At 49.5% G+C, this 21,090-nt stretch overlaps 1 protein-coding gene across 6 annotated transcripts in view; it reads right to left on the reverse strand.

The window, feature by feature from the left end:
- NR5A2 (nuclear receptor subfamily 5 group A member 2) overlaps positions 1-21,090 on the reverse strand; it is a 139,243-nt gene that overhangs the window by 99,378 nt on the left and 18,775 nt on the right. The window contains exons 1-4 of one of the 6 annotated variants that reach the window (XM_082425687.1): positions 16,887-17,487; positions 12,728-12,846; positions 11,062-11,203; positions 8,164-8,810 (exon numbers count right to left, since the gene is read on the reverse strand). In XM_082425687.1, coding sequence (XP_082281813.1) covers positions 8,164-8,810; positions 11,062-11,203; positions 12,728-12,846; positions 16,887-16,968 — 990 coding nt within the window. In that variant the 5' untranslated portion in view covers positions 16,969-17,487. The other 5 variants (XM_082425688.1, XM_082425689.1, XM_082425691.1 and 2 more) reach the window with 5 other exon arrangements.

Raw genomic sequence — 21,090 nt, forward strand, 5'->3', positions numbered from 1 at the left:
AATGAACTCCGTGTCTCTTTGGGCCCATAAGGGAGGGATGGACGTGTCCTCTGGAAGGACCACGTTATGTGACAGCAGTGGTGCAGGGCTTTCCCTCTCCCTAAGACCAAAGGAGATCTTGTCCTGTCCTCGTTTCCCGGAGCTGCCCTAAGGAGAGGACCAGAAAAGGGCCTGAGGCACCCAGTCCTAGAGCAGGCAAAGAGTGAGCATCCAATAAAAGGGAGCTCTCTTCCCTTCACCACCTGACCTTGAGCAGAGCAAGGAAGATGCCCATTTTCTTCCTACCCTCATTGTTCATTTCAGACGCCTGACAATGGCCCAGCCAGTTAAACACGGGTTCCTTGGGTATAGCTGGCTATTCCCATGCTCCCCACGATGCTGGTAGATAACAAATAGATTAAACAGGGGGCTTCCCTGGTGGCGCAGTGGTTAAGAATCCGCCTGCCAATTCAGGGGACACGGGTTCAAGCCCTGGTCCGGGAAGATCCCACATGCCGCAGAGCAACTAAGCCCGTGCGTCACAACTACTGAGCCTGCGCTCTAGAGCCCACGAGCCACAACTACTGAGCCCCCGTACCACAACTACTGAAGCTCGTGTGCCTAGAGCCCGTGCTCCGCAACAAGAGAAGCCACCGCAATGAGAGGCCCGTGCGCCGCAACTAGAGAAAGCCCGTGAGCAGCAACGAAGACCCAACACAGTCAAAAATTAAAAAAAAAAATAGATTAACAGGAACAGGAAGCGTATCGGGTGTGCGAACAAGCAAACCCGGTATGAAGCCATCATCATTGCTTCGACCACGTCTCCTGGCTTCCCAGGGAGGAAACGACTAGCATGGAAACGACTAGCGCCTGGCTACGCTGAAACCAAGCTTCGAGAAGTTAGAGTCTAAGCCGAGTCTGCAGTTTGCAGATGCATCCTCTCTAAACAAAGCAAATGCAATACTTTAAAAAGGAACACAGAAGGTGGAGAAGCCACATCTCCGCAGTCAGGGGGCCATTTCCACCAAAGAACAACACCTATAGCACAAACAGGCATTGATGGGACGGTGACCAAGAGGACGCTAAAGTCTAAAGAATGGATTTCTCAATCAGTAACCGACACGGGTGCAGTAAGCCCCGTGCCTGTACAAGCGAGGAAGGCTAGAATCGTATACATTCTCAGCACCATCAAGCAGCCCAGAGGCTGCTGTGCCGGGTCTGCCTGGAGGGAATCACAGAAACAGACGTCTGATGCCTGGAGAGCCCCGAGTCATGGTATCAGACCTGCAGATTCCAATGTTCCCTCCAAATTCAAAGGCAGAACAAAACTTCCCAGCCCCGTGGAAGAAAAGCCAGTTTTCTCATTTCCTTGTAAACCTACGAAGGGTCGGGTTTCTTTTCTTCTGATCTCTTTTTGATGAGTAGGTTGAATGGTCATAGATATTTTAATTTGCCTTCAGATAGAAACACTTCTCCCCTCTTGATGGGAAATCACTTCAATGCTGATCATTTGCTTCCAGGAGGAACTACTTTGCATCCCAAGAAATGAAAACACAGGTAAGTAAAGTGACAGACTATAATTCTGGGTATGTGACCCTGAACCCCAAAGCTCAGGTGGAATCAAAGGGGAGCAGGACGGCGGGTGAATGTGGGAAAACATGATGCACGCACTGCCCCCCAACACACACACACACACACAGAAAAGAAGGGTTAAGCAAGTCCATTAAACATGGCTTAAAATTAGGGCAAATCCATAAAAAGGAATGAAATTGGGTCATTTGTAGGGATGTGGATGGAACTAGAGTCTGTCATCAGAGTGAAGTCAGTCAGAAAGAGAAAAACAAATATTGTATATTAACACATATATGTGGAATCTAGAAAAATGGTACAGATGAACCTATTTGCAGGGCAGGAATAGAGATGCAGACGTAGAGAAGGGACATGTGGACACAGGGGGGGAAGGGGAGGGTGGGACGAATTGAGAGATTAGGATTGACATATACACACTACCCTCTGTAAAACAGACAGCTAGTGGGAACCTGCTGTATAGCACAGGGAGCTTAGCTCGGTGCTGTGTGATGACCTAGATGGGGGGGACGGGGGGAGGGGGAGAGGTCCAAGAGGGAAGGGATATAGGTTTACATAGAGCTGATTCACTTCGTTGCACAGCAGAAACTAACACAACATTGTAAAGCAACTGTACTCCAATAAAAAAAAAAAAAATTGGGGCAAATCCAACGAAATCTCAAACCGCAGACCTATATTGGTTGGGAGAAGTGAACTAAGGCTTGGGAAAAGTGATCTAGGGTGTTAAAAATAAATAAATAAAACTCTGCTCAAAAAGCTTCTGCACCAGAGCAGAGGCTTGCTCCCACCCCCAGTCTCCTCACTTTCGAGAAAACTGGCTTCGGCACGGCTGAATTCCTTTGGCACAAACTCCCTGAGCCTCTGAGCCCTATTTTCCACAGGAACACTAGTTATGTGTTTCACTCAGGATTAATTTAGAATTTTTTTTTATTCCTCCATGTATCAGGATCATTCACGGAGAGGAAGTTCTTCTATATCCATTCCCAGAATCCTCTGAAGACATCTGGTCTCATTAGAAGATCAAATAGATCCTCCAGATTCATTAGTTGTTCAACAAAGTGGGAATTATTTTCTCACTGCTCTTGTGTTTGTGAGATACTCAAGACACAGATGGAAGGAAAATAACGGAAAGAAAAAAGCACAATCTTCTTGACTCACAAAGACAGTGCTTTCTATGATATGGCGGGGCAGGGGGGAAGGGGGGATTCTGGAATTCGCTCTTGATTTCCAAAAACACAAGGAAAAGTCAAGAGTATAGGCCACTGTAAGACAAACAAGGTTTAAAGATTTGAAGGGAGGGACTTCCCTGGTAGCGCAGTGGTTAAGAATCCGCCTGCCAATGCAGGGGACACGGGTTCGAGCCCTGGTCCGGGAAGATCCCACGTGTCGCGGAACAACTAAGCCCGTGCGCCACAACTGCTGAGCCTGCGCTCTAGAGCCCGTGTGCCACATCTACTGAAGCCCGCGCGCCTAGAGCCTGTGCTCCGCAACAAAGAGAAGCCACCGCAATGAGAAGCCCGTGCACCTCAACGAAGAGTAGCCCCCCGCTCGCCGCAACTAGAGAAAGCCCGCGCGCAGCAATGAAGACCCAAGGCAGCCAAAAAAAAGAAAAAGGATTTGAAGGTATAGTGAATGTACGATACTACCCCAAAAATATCGTCATACTTCAGTAATTCGTGGCCCATCTATCAACTGGTTACAATCCTAAATTCTCTTCCTTCCTATTTTCGCAAACATACATAAAAAGGAACCCATGCTGTTACACCCAGCATCACGTAGGACCCAGGACATAACTTCCTTTAGCCATTTTCCTGCAGAACAGAACTGCACGTGGTTGCCACACCAGATTCTCCCAGAGAGAGGGCTGTGTGCAGAGGGAAAGGCACTCAGAGAGCTCTGGACACTCCTCCAGGGCTCAGAAGTGCCGGCTGGTAGATGCACTTCACTGAATGATGCCCCAGTGGCCTGCGAGAATTATAGTAGCTTTCTAAAGTGACTCACTCACTCCCAGGGGGTCGTCTGGGCTCAGAGAAAATCTATCTCCCTGATTATTAGTGATTTAGTAATTGGGTGGTAGTGATGGACTTCTGATAACGTGGAGATTTGCTTTAGCTTCGCTGGCAAAGGCGTGTATTTTTGGAGTCAAAGGTTACACGGCTTCTTTGTGTGTGTGCATTGGGGGGTGGGGGGCAGGGCTGCGGAGAAGCACAGCTTCTGGGAACCTGAATCGACCAGTCCCAGTTCTGCCCTTTGGTAGCTGTATAATCTGGTACAAGCCACAGGCCCCCTGCCTCAGCTTCTTCGTATGTAAATGGAGGGGGTAGAATCAAACGACCCCCACCGTCTCTTCCAGATCTGGAAAATCTGTGGTTTCTAGGCAAGGGGTATCATTGGATGCACATGTGCTGTTCGGAAACCTACTAGTTTCAGGGTGTTAATTTCATCTTTTCCATGCCATGCTTTTGGATGGAGATCAGGATTGTTCCTTACAGGTAGAGAGAAAAACGAAACAGCTCACTTACATGTACCCTCTATCTCTTTTTCCCTGCTCATCATCCAGCTCTGAAATTGCACGCTCTCTCTGAGTATATTGTATTTTTCTTTTTCTTTTTTGCTGTTCATGTGCTATGTCTCAAGATGCGTGTTTGGGAGTTATACTTTCCTCTTTCCCGTTCCAATATTTTGAATGGGAACCAGAATATCTCTTTTTGCACCTTGTAACTATGTAGACAAACAAAACAACCCACCAAATTTCCTCTGGCCCTTCTGATCCCTTAAATAGTAAACAAATGGAATCTGTATGCCCTCTTCTTATCCACGGAGAGAGTGTAACTTGTCCTGGGAGAGCAAGCAAGGGGTCATTTGCAAAATTGCCTTATTATCCTATTACTCTCCGGGAGCAAATATGTGCCTTTTCATCTTGGGGTTGTAGAGGTATAAGCAATCTGATCTGCCCTATAAGTATATCGCTTGATGGGTAATTTGCAGTGACGTTAACAAGAAAAAGACAAATGTGTAAAGGGGAGCATTCATCTTCCCAAACGATATTTTTAAAATCACAAGTTAAAAAAAAAAAAAAATCACAAGTTTTGCAGGAAGGTAGGCAGGGACCGGGCTGCAGGTTTCAGGGATGTCTTGGAGGCCAGGCGGGGGGCGGGGGTGGGGGGTGGTGGTGTTGGGGAGAGGCCTTGTCCAGGAGTCGTTCTTAGTGGTGGCAGGTAGACAACGCCCAGAAGGTCCATGACACCTTTCCAGGAGCAGTGTTTCTCGGACTGCTGGTCATACCTCATTAGTGGGTCGTGAAATCAATTTAGTGGGTCATGACCAGAAATTTTTAAAAAGCATGAAATAAATTAGACTAAAGCAGAACAGAATAGAAAATATCAGAGTGCATGGCATGGACAAAATCATGTACTGTCTAGTGGAACTCTGGCTCAGTTGTATGCGTGTGTGCGTGTGTGCATTGTGTATGTGTGTGTGATGTGTTTGGTACACCAGGATTCAGGGTAGAATATATTTCTTACTGCAGGTCTTAGTTCAGAAGTTTGAAACCCTCTGCCCTGGAGAAATACACGGCAATGCACGTCTCCATGCTGGCTTCAAACGCCTTGGTCTGGTTTCCACAAAGTAAATTTATAAACAAAGGAAAAGGAGTTTTTCTGAAGCAAATGGTCACCTCACAACTCCATATTTAAACGACCCCTAAGTTATTCTGAAATTCTACTTCTCTTTCTCTGGAAAATACTTAAACGGAATCAATGTAAGCCCAAGGCAAATGGTGAAGTGGGTCCAGTTTGTCTTTTTCTCCTGGGGGCACCTCCCACCCTGTACAGGTGTCACCCCCAGGGTTTGTATCTGTTCCCTTTCCCTCTTAAAAGCATATTCTCATGAAAGACTGATAAATGCCTTAAACAACAGTATAAATGACTGATATTACTTTAATATGTCCCGTTCTCAAAAGTGTTTACATTTTAGCCAAATATGAACTCTCATGCCCTAGAAAAGAATCTCATACCATTTAATTACAGGGAAAAGAAAAGAGAAATTTGGAGAGAGTGTTTTCCTAGCACTCTTAAAGTCCTACCTGGGGGGCTCTATATTCACTTTATAACCTCCCTTTCTTTTTTCACATGTAATTAATACACATGATTTCTTTCCCCACGCTTTTGTGAAACAAACTTCAACGGTCTTTTTTTTTTTTGGAATAGGTATTTATGAAATTGTCTTATCATAAAATCTTTGAGAGCAAATATTCTGTCTTATTCCACTTTGCATCCATCTTATACCAACTAACTGCCTGACAAATTTGAGGTCCTCAACTGGCAGTAGTTAATGACTATTATACAATTTTACTTTCTGCCACACATGTGGTAATACTGTTTTCCAATGTCAAACTAATCAGAGTACAAGTGCATGTTTTTTTCCTGAATATAAGAGTAATACGTAAAGCCTCCACAGACTTGTCATAAAACAATAAGAGCAATTTTAAAATAGCACTGATTTATTGAGTATATAATATAGGCCGGGTTCCCAGGACTAGATGCTTTGCCCATATAGTCTCATTTATTCCTCGAAAAACCTCTTCAATACACGTATTGCTATTCCCTCCATACCCTCCATCACCCCCCAAACACCACACCTACAATTTTACCTACAAGAAAACTAAGGCTCGGGCTTCCCTGGTGGCGCAGTGGTTAAGAATCTGCCTGCCAATGCAGGGGACACGGGTTCGAGCCCTGGTCTGGGAAGATCCCACATGCCGCGGAGCAACTAACCCCGTGTGCCACAACTACTGAGCCTGCGCTCTAGAGCCCACGAGCCACAACTACTGAGCCCGTGTGCCACAACTACTGAAGCCCACGCACCTAGAGCCCATGCTCCGCAACAAGAGAAGCCACCGCCATGAGAAGCCCGCGCACTGCAACGAAGAGTAACCCCCGCTCCCTGCAACTAGAGAAAGCCCACGCGCAGCAATGAAGACCCAATGCAGCCAAAAATAATAAATAAATTAAAAAATATATATATATATTTTAAAAAAAAAGAAAACTAAGGCTCAGAGATTGAGGACCTGCCCACAAAGACAGTTACTAAGTAGCAAAGATCTAATGCAAACTGGCTTCCTCTGACTTGGAAGGCTGTGCTTTCCTCACTTGTACATTTCCTAACCTTTCAGGCTGTATGTAACATTATCATTTTCATTTTCCAATTTCTTACCTGTTCTCTTAAGTGACAAAGTCGTGAACCTAAGAGCGCCGGGAAACTTTGGTTTGGTTTCGTTTTTGATGACAAACGCCCTGACTATCCCAGGGTGGTTCCATACTCAGAGGGTCTGGCCTGACAGCTAACAGTGCACCCTGTTCGCCCCCCCCCCGAGTGATCCCCGCCATCAGCTGTCTGTACGCGCGGGATAGAGGCCTAGACAGTAGGGCTGGACCGCTCAGCATCCTAACAGCAGGCTGGTGGTAGCCTAGTAACTTACTCGGATCCATTCAGATAATTTTCTTGTTGCAGATCACAGTGCCAGGTGAAGACGGCCACGGAAAGCACTGTCTTCCGTTTGCACGTGGCTTCCACGTTCCCCAGCCCATCCGCGCACACACCACTTTAAACAGAAACCTTTAAATTAAAAGTCTGCTTTGTACTGTCCTTCTCTCAGAGATGTTTAAATCTCCTCCCAAAGTCCTAGGTGTCTGAAGCAGCCACAGGAACAGGAAGAAATCGATTTTGTGACAGACAGACTAGAAATCAAACCCAGGATTCAGTTTTGTTTTCAACACAGAGAACGAAATCACTGACCACCAAATACAGTTTTGGTAGCTACTCTCGGATCCCAAACTTCCCTATAACTTTCCCATATTAATTCGGTCTTCAGTTTCAGGAAATAAAATAATTATGTAGTTAAACAGAGATCCTTAGACAAACAAGGGCTGTGTTTACAATGTACCAATCCATTAAAATCAACGACACACACGGGGTATGAGTAGCAAAGCCCAGCCAAGCAGGCTAGCACTTGCCATGGGCCCATTCCCCAGCCAACAGCAGTAAACATCCTACTGGAATCTGCTCCGAAAACAAAGGCTCTACCAACCTAATGTCAAGGTAAACAGGTAGTAAATACCTACTTGCTAACTACTAACCAGTGGTACCACTTGCATTCTTTAGCGTCTAAACACAACTAAATGTTGGCCTTTTTTTCCTTCTAAAATGGCACCATTATAACAGAGCTTTTTACTGGGTAATATTTTTAAAGTTTACTAGGTTCTGTTTCACACTGGCTTCCGTTTTTTAGCCATAAACCATCTGAGATTAAAGGGAGTAAGTAAAGACATTCTCCTACTCAGAAAAAAAAACAACAACAACCAACTGTCCCCCCTATGTGACATGAAATGCCATGTCCCCAGATGAAGAGCTACAGGCAAGAAAAGCCCCATAAAGTTAAGCTGCAAATAGTTCTGAAGTCAAGGTCGAAAACATCATTTTACGAAGAAGAAAAGTAAGGAAGACGTGTTTTCCGCACCAAGACCCTATTAAGCAGGGACCACAGAGCCCCGGGTCTCCGGGAAGGGGAGCTCTAAGCCCCCCAGGGCTGGCACGTACCTTGAGCTCCCTGAAGAAGACGCTGCTCCGGGCCCACTCCACGATGGAGAAGAGGGTCTGATCTGCCATCTTGCACATGAGCCCGAATGTACTCAGCCTCTCGTGTTTGCTGCGGCTCGCCTGCTCCTGCTGCAAATAGGCCATGATCTTGGCCTGGACCTGGGGCTCGTCGGGCTCACACTTCAGCAGTTCCAGGATCAGGTGTGGCATGCTGGCGGGGGAGCTGGTCTGGTAAGTGTCCAAGTAGGAGTAGCCCAGGATGGACTCCGGGGAGCTGGTGTAGGGGTCTGGGTACTCAGACTTGATGGCCCGGCTGGGAAAGGGGCTGTAGGTCTGGTACCCTTGCAGGCTGCCAGGAGGTGGCATTGTCATGCTGATGGGGGACGTTACAAAGGGACTCCGGTCGTAGTCTGTGGGAGGCAAGGCAGCGTGGTTCAGAGGTAGGCCTTTGGAGACAGAATGGATGTTCTGAATTGCAGAGGAGATGCTCAGCTCGGAGGGCATGGCTTGGATCACCTGAGACATGGCTTCTAGCTTAAGTCCATTGGCTCGGATGAGGGCTTTTTTCTGTTGCTTCAGGGCCCTGTCCCTCTTGTACATGGGCCCAAACTTATTCCTCCCTCCACGCATTCGGTCCGCCCTTACCGCTGTCGGGATGGGGGAAGAAAAAAAAAGAAAGTAAGGGTAAAAAGAAGATGTAAATTATTAGCATTCTCCAGATCTCCAGATAGTTAGAAAGGCTGAAAATGGACCGGAAGTGGTCTGTGTGTGGTTGTTTTCACTACAATAGCCAAAAAAGAGCCATGCCCTCTTTATTTATGAATTCTTTCCTCCAAGTGTGTTTGTCATCAAAAAAATATTTCGGATACGTAGGGACATATTAACCCTTTGGCGACTGCAGAGACTTCCTAATTTTTGCTACACACAGGAGATGCTTCATGTTGTTAAGGAAGAGGATCAGGGTCTGTCATGCCAGGGATGCTGTGATTCTCTTTATGGAAACCCAAACTGCTAAAAGGGGGAAAAAAAAAAAAACCAAAGGAGCCATTTCTGGATTCAATTGTGACTATTTTTCCTTAGAACATCTTTCTCTCTCAAAGTCTTTTGGTTAATTTGCTGCAAAAAGTGTTAGGTACATGCTCTTCTTGGAAAATCATCCTCACCTGGACTTGACGGGCACACACCAGGGAGCCACCAGTTATTGTTTTTCACTTAAGCAGAACTGGACATAATTAAAGCAAATTCATTTCAGAAGCTGTCAAAACGGTCCACCGTCACAATGCTATGTGGCGTCTGGGGCCACGTCTAGTAATTTACTTAGCGGGACTCTCCTAGCTCATGGTGGCCAGTGGCAATTAGATAGGACCCAGCAACCCTCTGACAGCTTGTGACATACTGAAATTGCTGGAGGTTAAGTTTTTGAGCTTTTCATCTTCGGATTAGTATAGCATTAAAAATTTATTGTGAATGCTAGGTATCCAGAACACTGCACAAGATAATAAAGAGTTTTTCATCTGGATGATAATTTATTGAATACTTAATTGTTTCATATCACTGTGAACAAAGCATGAGCATGCAGTGCAAGTGACTTACTGTTAAGAAAGCACACTTTTTAAGGTAAAGAAATGTAACCTTTTCCCTTTGTTAAGAAAAAAAGGAATCAACATATGCAATCACAACATTTAATTTTTAACATTTTATCTTCTGAGTCTCATACTATAGTAAGCATCTACCACACTGTTTTGCTGTTTGGAAAATAATAACAGGGATTGGTAACGAAGAAATTAACAAGAATCAGTTATTTCTTTTCTCGATCTTTTCTTAAAAGCAACACTGACTTAACAGTCCTCCTGATAACCCAAGTGGCTACTTCTATTGGGAAGGAACCTATTAGCAATTCAGCAGACGTATCTGAAATTTTTTGAGTATTGCCATCAGGTCTGAGTGCCACACAACAGAAAAGCCCCAAACACAACTAGTCTGTGCCTCACTGATCAAATAAAATGCACTCCTGTATCTGGCACATCTCAGGGATCTGTATCACTTCTTGTTACTTTATTTACAATATATTTAATCTCTGGAAAGTCAGTAGGTCAGAGGCTGAAAAACAGCAACACATCATAATAGTCCATGAACTACAAATTATTTACAGAAGTCACATATTAAACGTTACTTCCTGCCAATCTGTACATCGTAAATGCAGGTTCTACTTTTTCAACGTAAAGTTTAATGTGGCTTTTGAGGAACCATTCTCTTGTTCTTGTCATACCAATGCTACCGATGTAATGGTTCATTATTTTTCATGTTTCCTGCTTCTCAAAAAATTTTTTTTATTTTGCACTCAATCATCATCTTAAAAAAAAAAAAAAAAGAAATGTCCTTTCCCACACAATCAAAAATGATACTCTACATGAGAAAATCTTTTTATAATTAAAGGCTTTAACTCTTGTTCAGGAATCATGAAACTAATAGCAACAATTATGACAAGTGTACCTATTTAAAAAGATTAAAATCAAACTTTTTTTCCTGATTTGAAAACTTAAAGGATTTTAAAAAATATTTTGGCAAATTATTTTTACCTGTTCTCAGCTGAATCATGTTAGTCTTGCTTTCATCTAACCTGACCTTTCATCTAACCTATGAAATGCATATGCTCCTCAAAATAAAAAAAAGAGGTGAGGAGGCGAAACTCTGGTATTAGACTTTTTTTCCTAGTAAATTTCACCAGCATTTAAATGAGACTCGGACTATTCTGCTGACAAAACATCAAAAAGATCTTATTGTCAATAGTGTTAAAAGACTAGGAAAATACTATTACCATGTTATAAGTACAATGTTGTTTTAAATCCTATGTCCTTGGAGAGTTTTAACAGGCAGTGGTCTTTAGAAAAAACTTACCTTCTAGCTTCATTCCAACACTTAGACATTTTTGAAATCGACAGTAAGGACAACGCTTTCTCTGTGTCTTGTCAATTTGGCAGTTCTGGTTTTCTATACACGTGTACCTTTTATTATTTTGGACTGTTCGCTTAAAAAAGCCCTATAAGAGAAAATAGTGAGACATATTATAAAGCTAACACCCGTCTCTTCCATTGTTTCATTTTAAGGAAATCACCAGTAAATCTTTTCATTGCACCGTTTGAGCCCTTATGTGGTTCTGTGGTTTGTTTTACATTTTAACAAGATCAACCCTCCAAAACCAGGATATGGTAGAGATTTTTCTGGCATCAGAGTTATATTTCAAGAATCGTATCAAATCTTGGGGAGCTTTAGCTACACACCATCTTATCTCAACATTCAGGGGAAAATACATGCATATTAACCAGTAATTTTTTGAAGAAAATCTGTTTTCCTATTAACCTTCATATTCCAGATAAGGCACTTATATAGAGAGCGGCATTGTTTTTAAGTAGTCTGATACAATTTCAGTGGCAAACTACTGTAAAATAGCAATGGAAAAATGGAATAGCAAAACACCTCAGATTTTTTACAAATGTCAGCACTAGATAGTTAAAAGCAAAAGGATTTAAAGAATAAAATGGGAAAATGTTCATAATTCCATTGGAATACATTCAAGTTGGGGAACTGTGTAAAGAAAAAGGTGAAACTCATGAGGGAAAAAAGCATATATAGCAGAGAGCTGAATTTTAGCAGAGTGTATGCCTTCCTTATATTTCACCCACAAGAATTAATCAAAAATAAAATCTGTAGCTTTGTAACATAATAACAGCTTGGATGGTATATTCTGTTTGTCCTACTAGCCACAAAGTGAAACCATCTTACTTTGTTATAAAGAAAGAACGGATTTTCTTGGCAGTGGTTTAAGTAATTGTACTGAGTTTTCTACTTTTAAAAATGTTGAAAAATAGGGGGTATCAGATTTACTGGGAATATATGAAAAAGGTCTGAGATAAATCCTTAAGGTATAGTTGACATTGTTAGTAATAATACAGTACATCTTACATATTAAAATTTCTTGCATTTAAACAGGTCATATAATATATTTATGAAAACTACTCTTATTATAAACTTAAGATCTGGTTTCTAATTCTTTATGATATAGATTTCAAAAAAATCTTAAAAATTATTTTTGGAATAAATCAGGATGAAATCATGCAGTTGGGAATTTAGACTTTTATGTCTGTGGGTAAAAAATGTTTGGACGTGTAGCACAGAATACTCTGAAGTTAAAATGTATTTGGGAAATACTCTGTCATGTTCACTCTCAAGAACAACGATGCTTTAACTATATATAAGTCAAGCAAAATCAATACTTTGGACCGTTAGAAATAGAAGTCTTTCTACAGCTCTATCACCTTCCTACCATAAACTATTTTAAAGCCATGAGACTGGCAAAGTTTTCTAAACAGCATAAATCTCTTTGCCTTTTGAATTAAACTGGACACATATTTCGAAGAATCATCTCACTAAGACTCACTCATTCCCTCTCTCATTTTTAATTGAGTCCGAAAAAGACAGCCTATATTTAGCTTTAAGAAGTAATCCAATGGTTTATTTTGGTTTTGAACATTGTATTTCTCAGGTAGCAACGGAGAAGGCAAACCTTGCAGCTTTCACAGGTGAGGAGCCCATAGTGGTACCCAGACACTTTATCTCCACAAACGGGACAGAGTTCCTCAAGATCTTCATCATAGGAGTAATTCACCATTTTAAACTGAGACACTGAAACAAGAGAGAAATGCATGCACATATCCGATTAATTTACTAGGTAGGTTTTAATCCTGCAATAAAAACCATTTTGATGACTAGTGGGCAAACATCACCAGGTAAAATAGAAAATAAAAATGTGTTACCCAGATGTACTGCAGAGAGCTATTTTCATACAGTGAAAGTAAAACATCTTTTGGCATGCGCTTTGCATTATTTTAACTTAAAAATAATTCTAATTTCTTGGCGTTAAAAATTCTTAAGCTGACCACTGTTGAACACGAGTCCCCCTAACTCTGCAAAGCAACAGATCAGAATAGAAACAAGAATTGCATAAAGTAACAACTTTGAGTTTCTTTTAAACCTTCTTGACGTTAAGTTCCAAAATGTCACCTTTGCCTAAGGGAAAGAAAGGAGCACACGGCGTTATCTTCCCACTGGAATGAGTTTGCTCAAAGTGCACCGAACTATAAGGGTGCTTGGAGAAAGCAACACCAATATGCAAACACTTGGCAGGTGAACGGATGCCCCAGAAACCTTCTCAGCAGCCCCAATTTAACCACAGCCTGCGGCTCCCAGCGTTCAGATCTGTTAGATTAATCCAAACATTCAGTTACGTATTGATAGGGCTTTCCCCTCCACACTTTGCAAAAATCTCCTGTAAAAATAAAAAGGCAAAAGGCAGGACGCCCGGACGAAAAAAAAAAAAAAAAGAAGAAGAAGAAGAAAAAGAAGGAAAGGAAAAGATACACACGAGGGTTTGGTTTCGTCGCGAAGTACTGAAGTCGTTTAATGAACTTCACATGTTTCCGATCATCACCGCAAAATATAAACACCTCGAGTTCGCCCTGTTAAACAGAAATCAGGCCGCGGCTCTGCGCGGCTCCCTGCAGGGATCGGGTAACCGGCCTTCCTTCCGACGCAGCGCCGCGAAGGCGTCTTCACAGCTCCAAGATGGATAAACTGCATAGCAGAGGCAGTGGCCCGGAGACCCCAGATAATACCTGATCCGGTCCCTCCCGGAGACTCGGTCCTCGCCGATCGAGCCTCGCAGCGCGCGCCGCGGGGGACGGATGGCGAGGGCAGGTCCGCGCAGCCCGGCCGCCGCCCGAAGCCTCCCGGCACCTCCGGTGAAACCCCGGGCGCATTCGCCTCTCGCCCCTTGCTCAACTTTCGGCTACACACAGGCGCACAAACGCCCCAGTCAAGTTTGTTTTAAGTTAATCAGTGGCATTTGCAGGGGGCGGGGCGGGGCGGGAGGGGGTGGACGGGGAACCGAGGGCCGGGCAGAAGCTTCCTCTGATTTGTTTACCAAATAGGAAAGGGAGAAATAGCCCCCAGCCCACCCCCAAAGTACTCGGCCGCTCTATCACCATAGTGGCCTCCTTGCCAATGATTACTGATTTTCTTTTTCTCTCTTTAAAATAAAGTTCTATTTTCTTTACGGACTCTGGGGGCCTCCGGAAAGGGCCGTCGGGGTGAGGGTCCTTGCAGCGCTTCTCGGCTGAGCCGCGACCGGCAGAGTGGGGCCGGCTCTCTCCCAGGGACTCAGAGCCCTGGGCTGGGGCATAAACCTGGGTGAGTTAGCCAGAGTTTGGGGGGTGAGGGTGGGGGTCCCGGGAAGAGATGTTCCAGCCGAGGCAGACGTGTGGGCTCCGAGAAACAGAAATAAAGAGACGCAGAGCGCAGTTCTCCCGGCGGTGCCCTGAGAGGTCCGCGCTCGCGTTTGGGGAACCTGGGGCTTTGGCCGAGGCTGAGAGTTCCAGAAGTTTGTTAATAGCCCCATCCCTCCTAAAGCTCGTGACTATTGTCTTGAGGCACGTTTTAGGGACGGAAAAAGGTGTGCTTTACCAAGTGTGTTCTCTTCTCCCTCCCCCTTTCCTCAACAAAGTAAACTTTAACTTCGCATCTGAGAGGCTCGGAGAGGCAACCGTTTCCAGGCGATCCGGTGCGCGCCTCGGGGATCCGACACCCAAAAGACCGGGGCCGGGGGTGGGGACCCTCTTGGAAAATTCAAAGACAGAGGCCGTGTGGGGAGACCGACGCTGCCGTGCGAGACCGGGGCACCTTTCAGAGGCGCCCAGGTGCTCTTAACCCAAGTTAGCGTTTGGAGCACGGAGTGCATCCGAGCAAATAAGTCCCGGTCTTGAGAAAGTAGAGGAAGCGGTGGGGCCTTGGACAGCGAAGGCCTCAGAGGCGCGCGGACAAGTTCCCCGAACTGTCCCGGGACCCGGTAGCGGGTCCCCTTTCTGCCCCCCGGCCCTCCGCCCCGCGGGTCGGACGGCGGTGCGTCCCCGGCCGAGACCAAAGCGAGCCTGGTCCTGGGGTGCCTGTCCGCAGGGGCTCCCCTCCGGCGGCAGGCCGCGTGGCCTGGAGGAAGCCTCGCCCGGGCGCTGCCCACCCGCTTTCGACCCCGGGGCTGAGCCAGCGGCCGGAGGCTTCCCGGAGCCCTAGGCACCAGGGAAAGCCAGCTTTCTGCTCTGGGGCAGTAGATCGGGTCGAGAACGCCCCTCTCGAATTTTACAAAGAAAATATTGCAATGGCATCTCCCTCCCATCTCCCCCCAAACCCTGATTCTTGCCTCCCCGGCTTCCTGCTCCAGCTTCTCCCTCCGCTGCTTTTCCCGAGTCGCCCAGAAACGCGCGCGGTAAGGAGAAGCAGAAACTTTCCCTTGGCCCAAGAATCTCGCCGGCCCCAAGGACGCCCAAAGGATAGTCCTTCACGGCCGCTGGCGGCGGAGGGTTTCGGAGGCAGCTCCCCGGCGCCGCTTCCCCTGCGACCCCCTTCGCGGAATCCCAGGTGCCAGAGGGAAAACCTCTTTGGGCCAACCGGGTCCCCTCGTTAGCCAACCTACAAGTTAGACTCTAGGGCCTCGGGCCCAGGGGACGTCCACGGCCCTCCCTGGAGGCTGAGCGAGACCCCAGGATCCGCGAGCGGTATCCGACCCCACCAGCAGGACGCACGCCTTCCCGCCGCCCCCTCTTCTCAAAGCAGCGGGGCGACCTCAGGCCCCGGGCCCAGCACCGCCTCTCCCGCACAGCCGCGTGCACCAGCCCTGAACTCTGCTCTCAACGCCTCCCCGGCCCTTTCAAGTTCGTTCAAGGGGATGGCAGGAAGCGTTCCGGGATCACAGGCCCGCCGGCCCGCACATCCTGCGCGCTGGCAGGGGCGAGGATGGAAGGGCACCGGTGACTTTTCCTAGCATTGTTCCCTCCCCGGCCCCGAGCAACTGCGATAAACTTCTGAAGGGCTCAATACGTCCAGATCTAGACTCGCTTATTTTGGAATGCGGCGAAAATACTGCCTACGGGATTTACTGTTTTTTTGGCTGTTGTTGTTAGCAATCAAAACCTGGGATATGAAAAAGGACTTCCAGATTCCCAGGTCTCAGACAGAAGGGCTTGAGGCTAAACCGCCGCCCCCGCCCAACACTCACTCCGCAGCGCCCGACCAGAGGATGGGCTGGGAATAACTGGTTCTCTCCAGTTCTGCCTGCAGTTTTATGAAGTTGTTCAAATTCGAGCCGGCTCCCTGGGTGCGCCTGGGCTGTGGGGTGCCCATGCGTCCTAACACCGCTAAGCCCGCTCTCCCCGAGGCTCCATCTCTCTCTGCAGCTGACTCTCCCAGGCAGTGTTCTTCCACCGCTCAAGAGCCCTGGTTCAAGTTCCCGCCGATTCCAACGACTGGGAACCTGCTCGGGTTTCCCGCGAGACATCCCGTTCCTTAGAATGATCTTTAGAATAACAAGATCTTTAGCCTGAAGCTGCCCCGCTCTAGTAGCCAGAGCTCGAAGCCTCTCTTTTCTTAATGAGAAGTGGCCAATTAGGCATTACTTGGAAAATCCCCGCCCCGCATTGTTCAAGAGCCATAAACTTTTATGCCTGCCCCTGGGGAAGGGGCCCGAAGCCCGCGCGCCGCCCCGCAGCCCGGCAGCCCCGCGGCGACCAGCGCTCGGCGGCCGGTCAAGCTCCCGCGCGGGGCGGGCGGCTGCAGCCCGCGGGGCGAGCCCGGGGCGCTGGAGCCGCGGAAGCCAAGCGCCGCGAGCGCCTCCTTACCTTGCATGTTTTCCGGCATCTGCCCCTGTTCCCCATGCGACCGAGCCAGTCCCAGAGCTTCCGTCTCCACTTTGGGCAGCATGACAAAGCGGCCGCGGGCGGGGTAGGGGGTCCGTGCCGGTCCGGAAGCCCAGCACCTGGACGCCGGCGGCACAGCTTCAACTCCGCCGGGAAGAAGGAGGGGGCGACCGGGTGGCTGCTTCCTCGCCCGCCGGCAGGAGCGCGCCTCCGCCGCCTCCGGGGCTGCCGTCAGGACCCCCGAGCCCCGTCCAGGCTTGCGGCTCCCGAGCCGCCCCCGAACCGCGAGGAGGAGGCAGCGGGCTGCAGGCGAAGACCGCGTCCGGGCGCCCCGGTCCGGCTCGGCAAGGGCGCAGCTGCCCGGGGCGCGAACGCGCTTACGGCCGAGCTCCGGGCGCGCAGCGGAGGCGGCGGCCGAGCTGCTGCCGCCGCGGCGGTGCCGCTGCTCCCGGACGGCTCGGCTCGGGCAACCTGCACCCCGCCCTCCGCCGCCCAGCGCTCGGGATCCGCAGGGTCTCTCGCGCGCGCTTTCTCTGGCCTCACTCTCCTCTCCCTCCTCGCCTTTCCTCTCCTCTCCGCCCCTTGCCCGTCTCTGCTTCCCTCCCGCTCACTATCAGGCTTGGAGTTAGGAAGTTCCAGCCTCCCTCTGTCGCTTCGTCTATTCCTCTCGCCAGTCCGGGAGCAGTCCTCTCCAGCCCGGGAGGCGAGGCTGGGAAGGAGAAGGGGAGGAAGAGGAGGAGAAGGGAGGTGAGTAGGGCTGGGTAGGGGAAGAGGGGATGAGGGGTGATGACAGTGAATGGGGACGCGGGCTCCGGACTCGGGTCGGACACCAGGCGCCAGCCAATGAGGACGAGGCGCAGGCTCCAGTCCCCTCGCCTGCCCCAACCTCTTCACCCCGCCTCGCCCCCTCCCACCCCACCCAGGCCCGGGGCGGGGGATGCGCACGCGGCGGGTCTTAACAGCGAGTAAGAGGCGACCTCTGTCTGAGCGCGGCGGCCAAGGAGAAGCTCGGGCGGAGGTGTCCGCGCGCAGAGGGGAAGCCAGAGGGACGCGAGTGGGAGTGGGGGTGAGGGGGCGGCCCCCGTGTGCGCCGGGTGAGGGGCTGCAGGAGGAGTTAAACACATTTAAACAACCCAGAAATGAAAAGAAGAGCTGGCCTGCTCTTGAGGGTCTCCCGGCCTCGTTCCCCTCGGCACTCAGTCCGCGGGCCCCCGGGAGTTGGCGGAGCGTCACGGTTCACCTGCTCACCGAGGGGACAGCCGTGTCGCCGGGAATCTGAACGGCTATCCCCGTTTCCCCATTCTTCCCCAGTTCCTTCTCTCACTTATAAACACCCCCCCCCACCCCGCGCCCCACCTCGAGCCCAAGATTATCTTGGCGGCAGACTCCCTAAATTTTGGGGAACTGGGTTTCCATATAGAATGCGAAGAGCAGCCTGGGCTTTCTTTTTCATTTTGCTGCCTCTTGGGTGGGACGATTCACAAGAGGCCCAGAGGCCCAGCACTTTAAAAAAAGTTTTAAAGAACCATCTGTTATGCAAGCTCTTCCTCCACCAGCCCAGCCCCATCTTCTAAGTTTTCAGATCTCATCCCAACAAGATGAAAACATTTTTTTTTTTTTTCCCCAGCGTCCTGACTGCATGTGAAATGCCTCATATTCCGCGTCTGCTATGAGACCCGGTAATTATCAGAGTCCACCCACAAGGGGGTGAATTTGAATCTCAAAGGCTCTGAATTTATTCTACTTGAATGCTATAGAGATCACACAGTCAAACTGGCCAGTCCAGTATTTGATGACTTGAAAAATACTCCCATCATTGCCACGCATCATCTACACTTTTATATGAGATGGGTCGTTCATCACCTCCCCGCGCCTGGCGATGCAGATACTGTTGCCTCTCGAAACTGATCTGTCATTTTGCCGTTTAACATGCAGCATGCAGAATCCAAGTTATTTAAATGTCGGTGTTAGTAGCATCTGCAGGTTTCATGAAAATGTTTAACCCTGGTGGGAAGGCTGCCCGTTAGTTTGTAAAGGGGAGTGGGCTGAAGTTGCCAAAACTAGTGACCCTTAAGATGCTCAGATTTTGGGGACAGTCGGTCCATTTGCAGGATTTCCTATAGTTATTTTAAGTATCACTGTGAATTAAATTCAGAAAGGGGATAAAGTCTCAGGGCTCAAATCAGTGCTCGCTACGCTTTCCTTATGGATGCAGGTGAACTTCGAGCCTCAGTTTATTACAAAGTCTTAATTTAAGAGCACCTCCATCCCACAGCAACCAAACAGCACAGGGGGGCACTTTTGCAACGCCTTCCCAACACCAGGCTGGAGCTCTGTGGGAGGGAAGGCCCTCTGGTTGCTGGAACGGGAGGAGGAGGTTAGGAGAGCTGAAAGAAGTGGACAGAGGATCTGACAGCACCAGGGACTTGTAGTGTGGCCTAAATCTTTGCCGGGACTTGGCGGCTGAGCCTGACCTGGCTGGAGGCAAACTTTGTGTTCATGTTCAGGGCCCAGCCTCAGCCCCAGAAGGGACCTGTTTAGGCCACACCTGACGCCTCTTCCCGTCTAGGCCAGTCTGCCCTCCCATCACACCCCCAAAGACCTGGAGCGACGGTGACAAAGGGCCAGCTGGCATCCATTTGTCTCCTCACAAAAGCGAGCGGCGATGGCGGGAGAATAGGGGCTGGGGTCAAGGTTTTAAAAATCCTCCCTTAAGAGAATCCACAGTTGAAGCTGTACTCCAGGCTGACGGCTCTGCTTAGTCAGCTGCGAGCCCAACGGGCACCGAAAGCGCACGAGGTCTCAAGCCGAGAGAAAACTTCCCTTTCCGAGAACCAAAGGAACCCCAAGCCCCCAGTGCCCCAGGCCTCCAGCTCCAGGAACGGAGGAGCTCCCGAGGGCCCCAGACCTATCCAGGTCCCCGCGGGGGACGTCGAAACCGCGTCTTCGGTGGACAAGGCGGGAAATCTCCCGCGGGAGAGACCGGAGAGTACAGTCACCTTTGCCCCGGGCGCTCTGCGTGGGGTTTAGGGGAGCAGACGCAGAGGCGGGGGGGGGGAGCAGGCCTCGGCTTCCGACCTCGCGCTCCTTACCGCCCTCCAAGTGCATCCTTCCCCCATCCTCGCCCCCCCCCCAGCACTTACTCTGGTCCTTTGCCCCTTCAGTTCCGCTGGGCTGGGAGTCCCCACTGGAGCCCGGGACCCGTTTGCCCCGTGACCTGGGATGGGCCTGGGCGTCTCCCAGAATACCCTCGCGGAAGGAGCGCTGGGGGAGGAGGTGCCCGAGCCCGCCCGCGGTGCCGGGTCGGTTACCTGGGGATGGTTCCAGGTGGCAGAAGCCTCCGCGCGAGGCGGGAGGGCGAAGCGGACGCCAGGAGGGGAGGCACCTGAGATGGGGATGGGGGACTGGGCCTGTGTGGTCTAAACGTCTTGGCTCGCGGTGGTCTGCGTTCACGGAGAGATACACCCACCGCCTTGGAATGATAAAGCCCCGGCGGGCGGGCCGACGCCTCCCACCCTCCTCCGGGGAAGTCTCACCTACTGCCTCTTAGTGGGAGCGCACTTAGGAATCCACCCCGGCTGCGGGGCATTTAACTAACTGGTGGGGACGCGAGGCCGGGTGAGACAGCTCCGGCTTGAGCCACCCCGCGCGTTCTCAACTCGCTCCCCGCTCCCCTGCCAACTCCTGGCAAACTTCGCACCCCTTTTCCCCCACTTCCCCCGCTCCTCCACCTCCTTTCCTACGGGGCTGGTCTCCAGGGTCGTCCTTCCCGGTTCTGACTGTGTCTTCGAGCGTTGATTGACGGTTGCAATTACAAAGGATGATGCCTCGGGGAGGCTCCCGCAGCCTTGATGAGCCCGAGAAGCGCAGTCCCGGCATATTTTATCCAGACTCAGCGCCACGGGGCCGTGCGCCCCGTCCACCCGCGGGCAGGAGCGGAGGGGGTCTCGCGGTCCCCGCCCGCGAGGATGCGACTGCCTTGGTCTCCCGCCGCCGCCTTCCCGTGGGTCCACGCCGCGTTCCCGAGCGCGCGCCGGGCACAGCCTGCCCTTGACCTGACCTGAGAAGTGTCGGGCGGCCCCGCGCGCTTCCCGCGTGCAAAGAGGGAATGATTTTCAGGACTGGTTCAAGTTTCCTGGGCTCGGCAGACACGGGTCCCCGGAAGAACAGCGTGGAAGACCTACGT

The sequence above is a fragment of the Balaenoptera physalus genome, assembly GCF_965194825.1.
Source record: "Balaenoptera physalus genome assembly, chromosome: 1".
NCBI classification, from domain to species: Eukaryota; Metazoa; Chordata; class Mammalia; order Artiodactyla; family Balaenopteridae; genus Balaenoptera; species Balaenoptera physalus.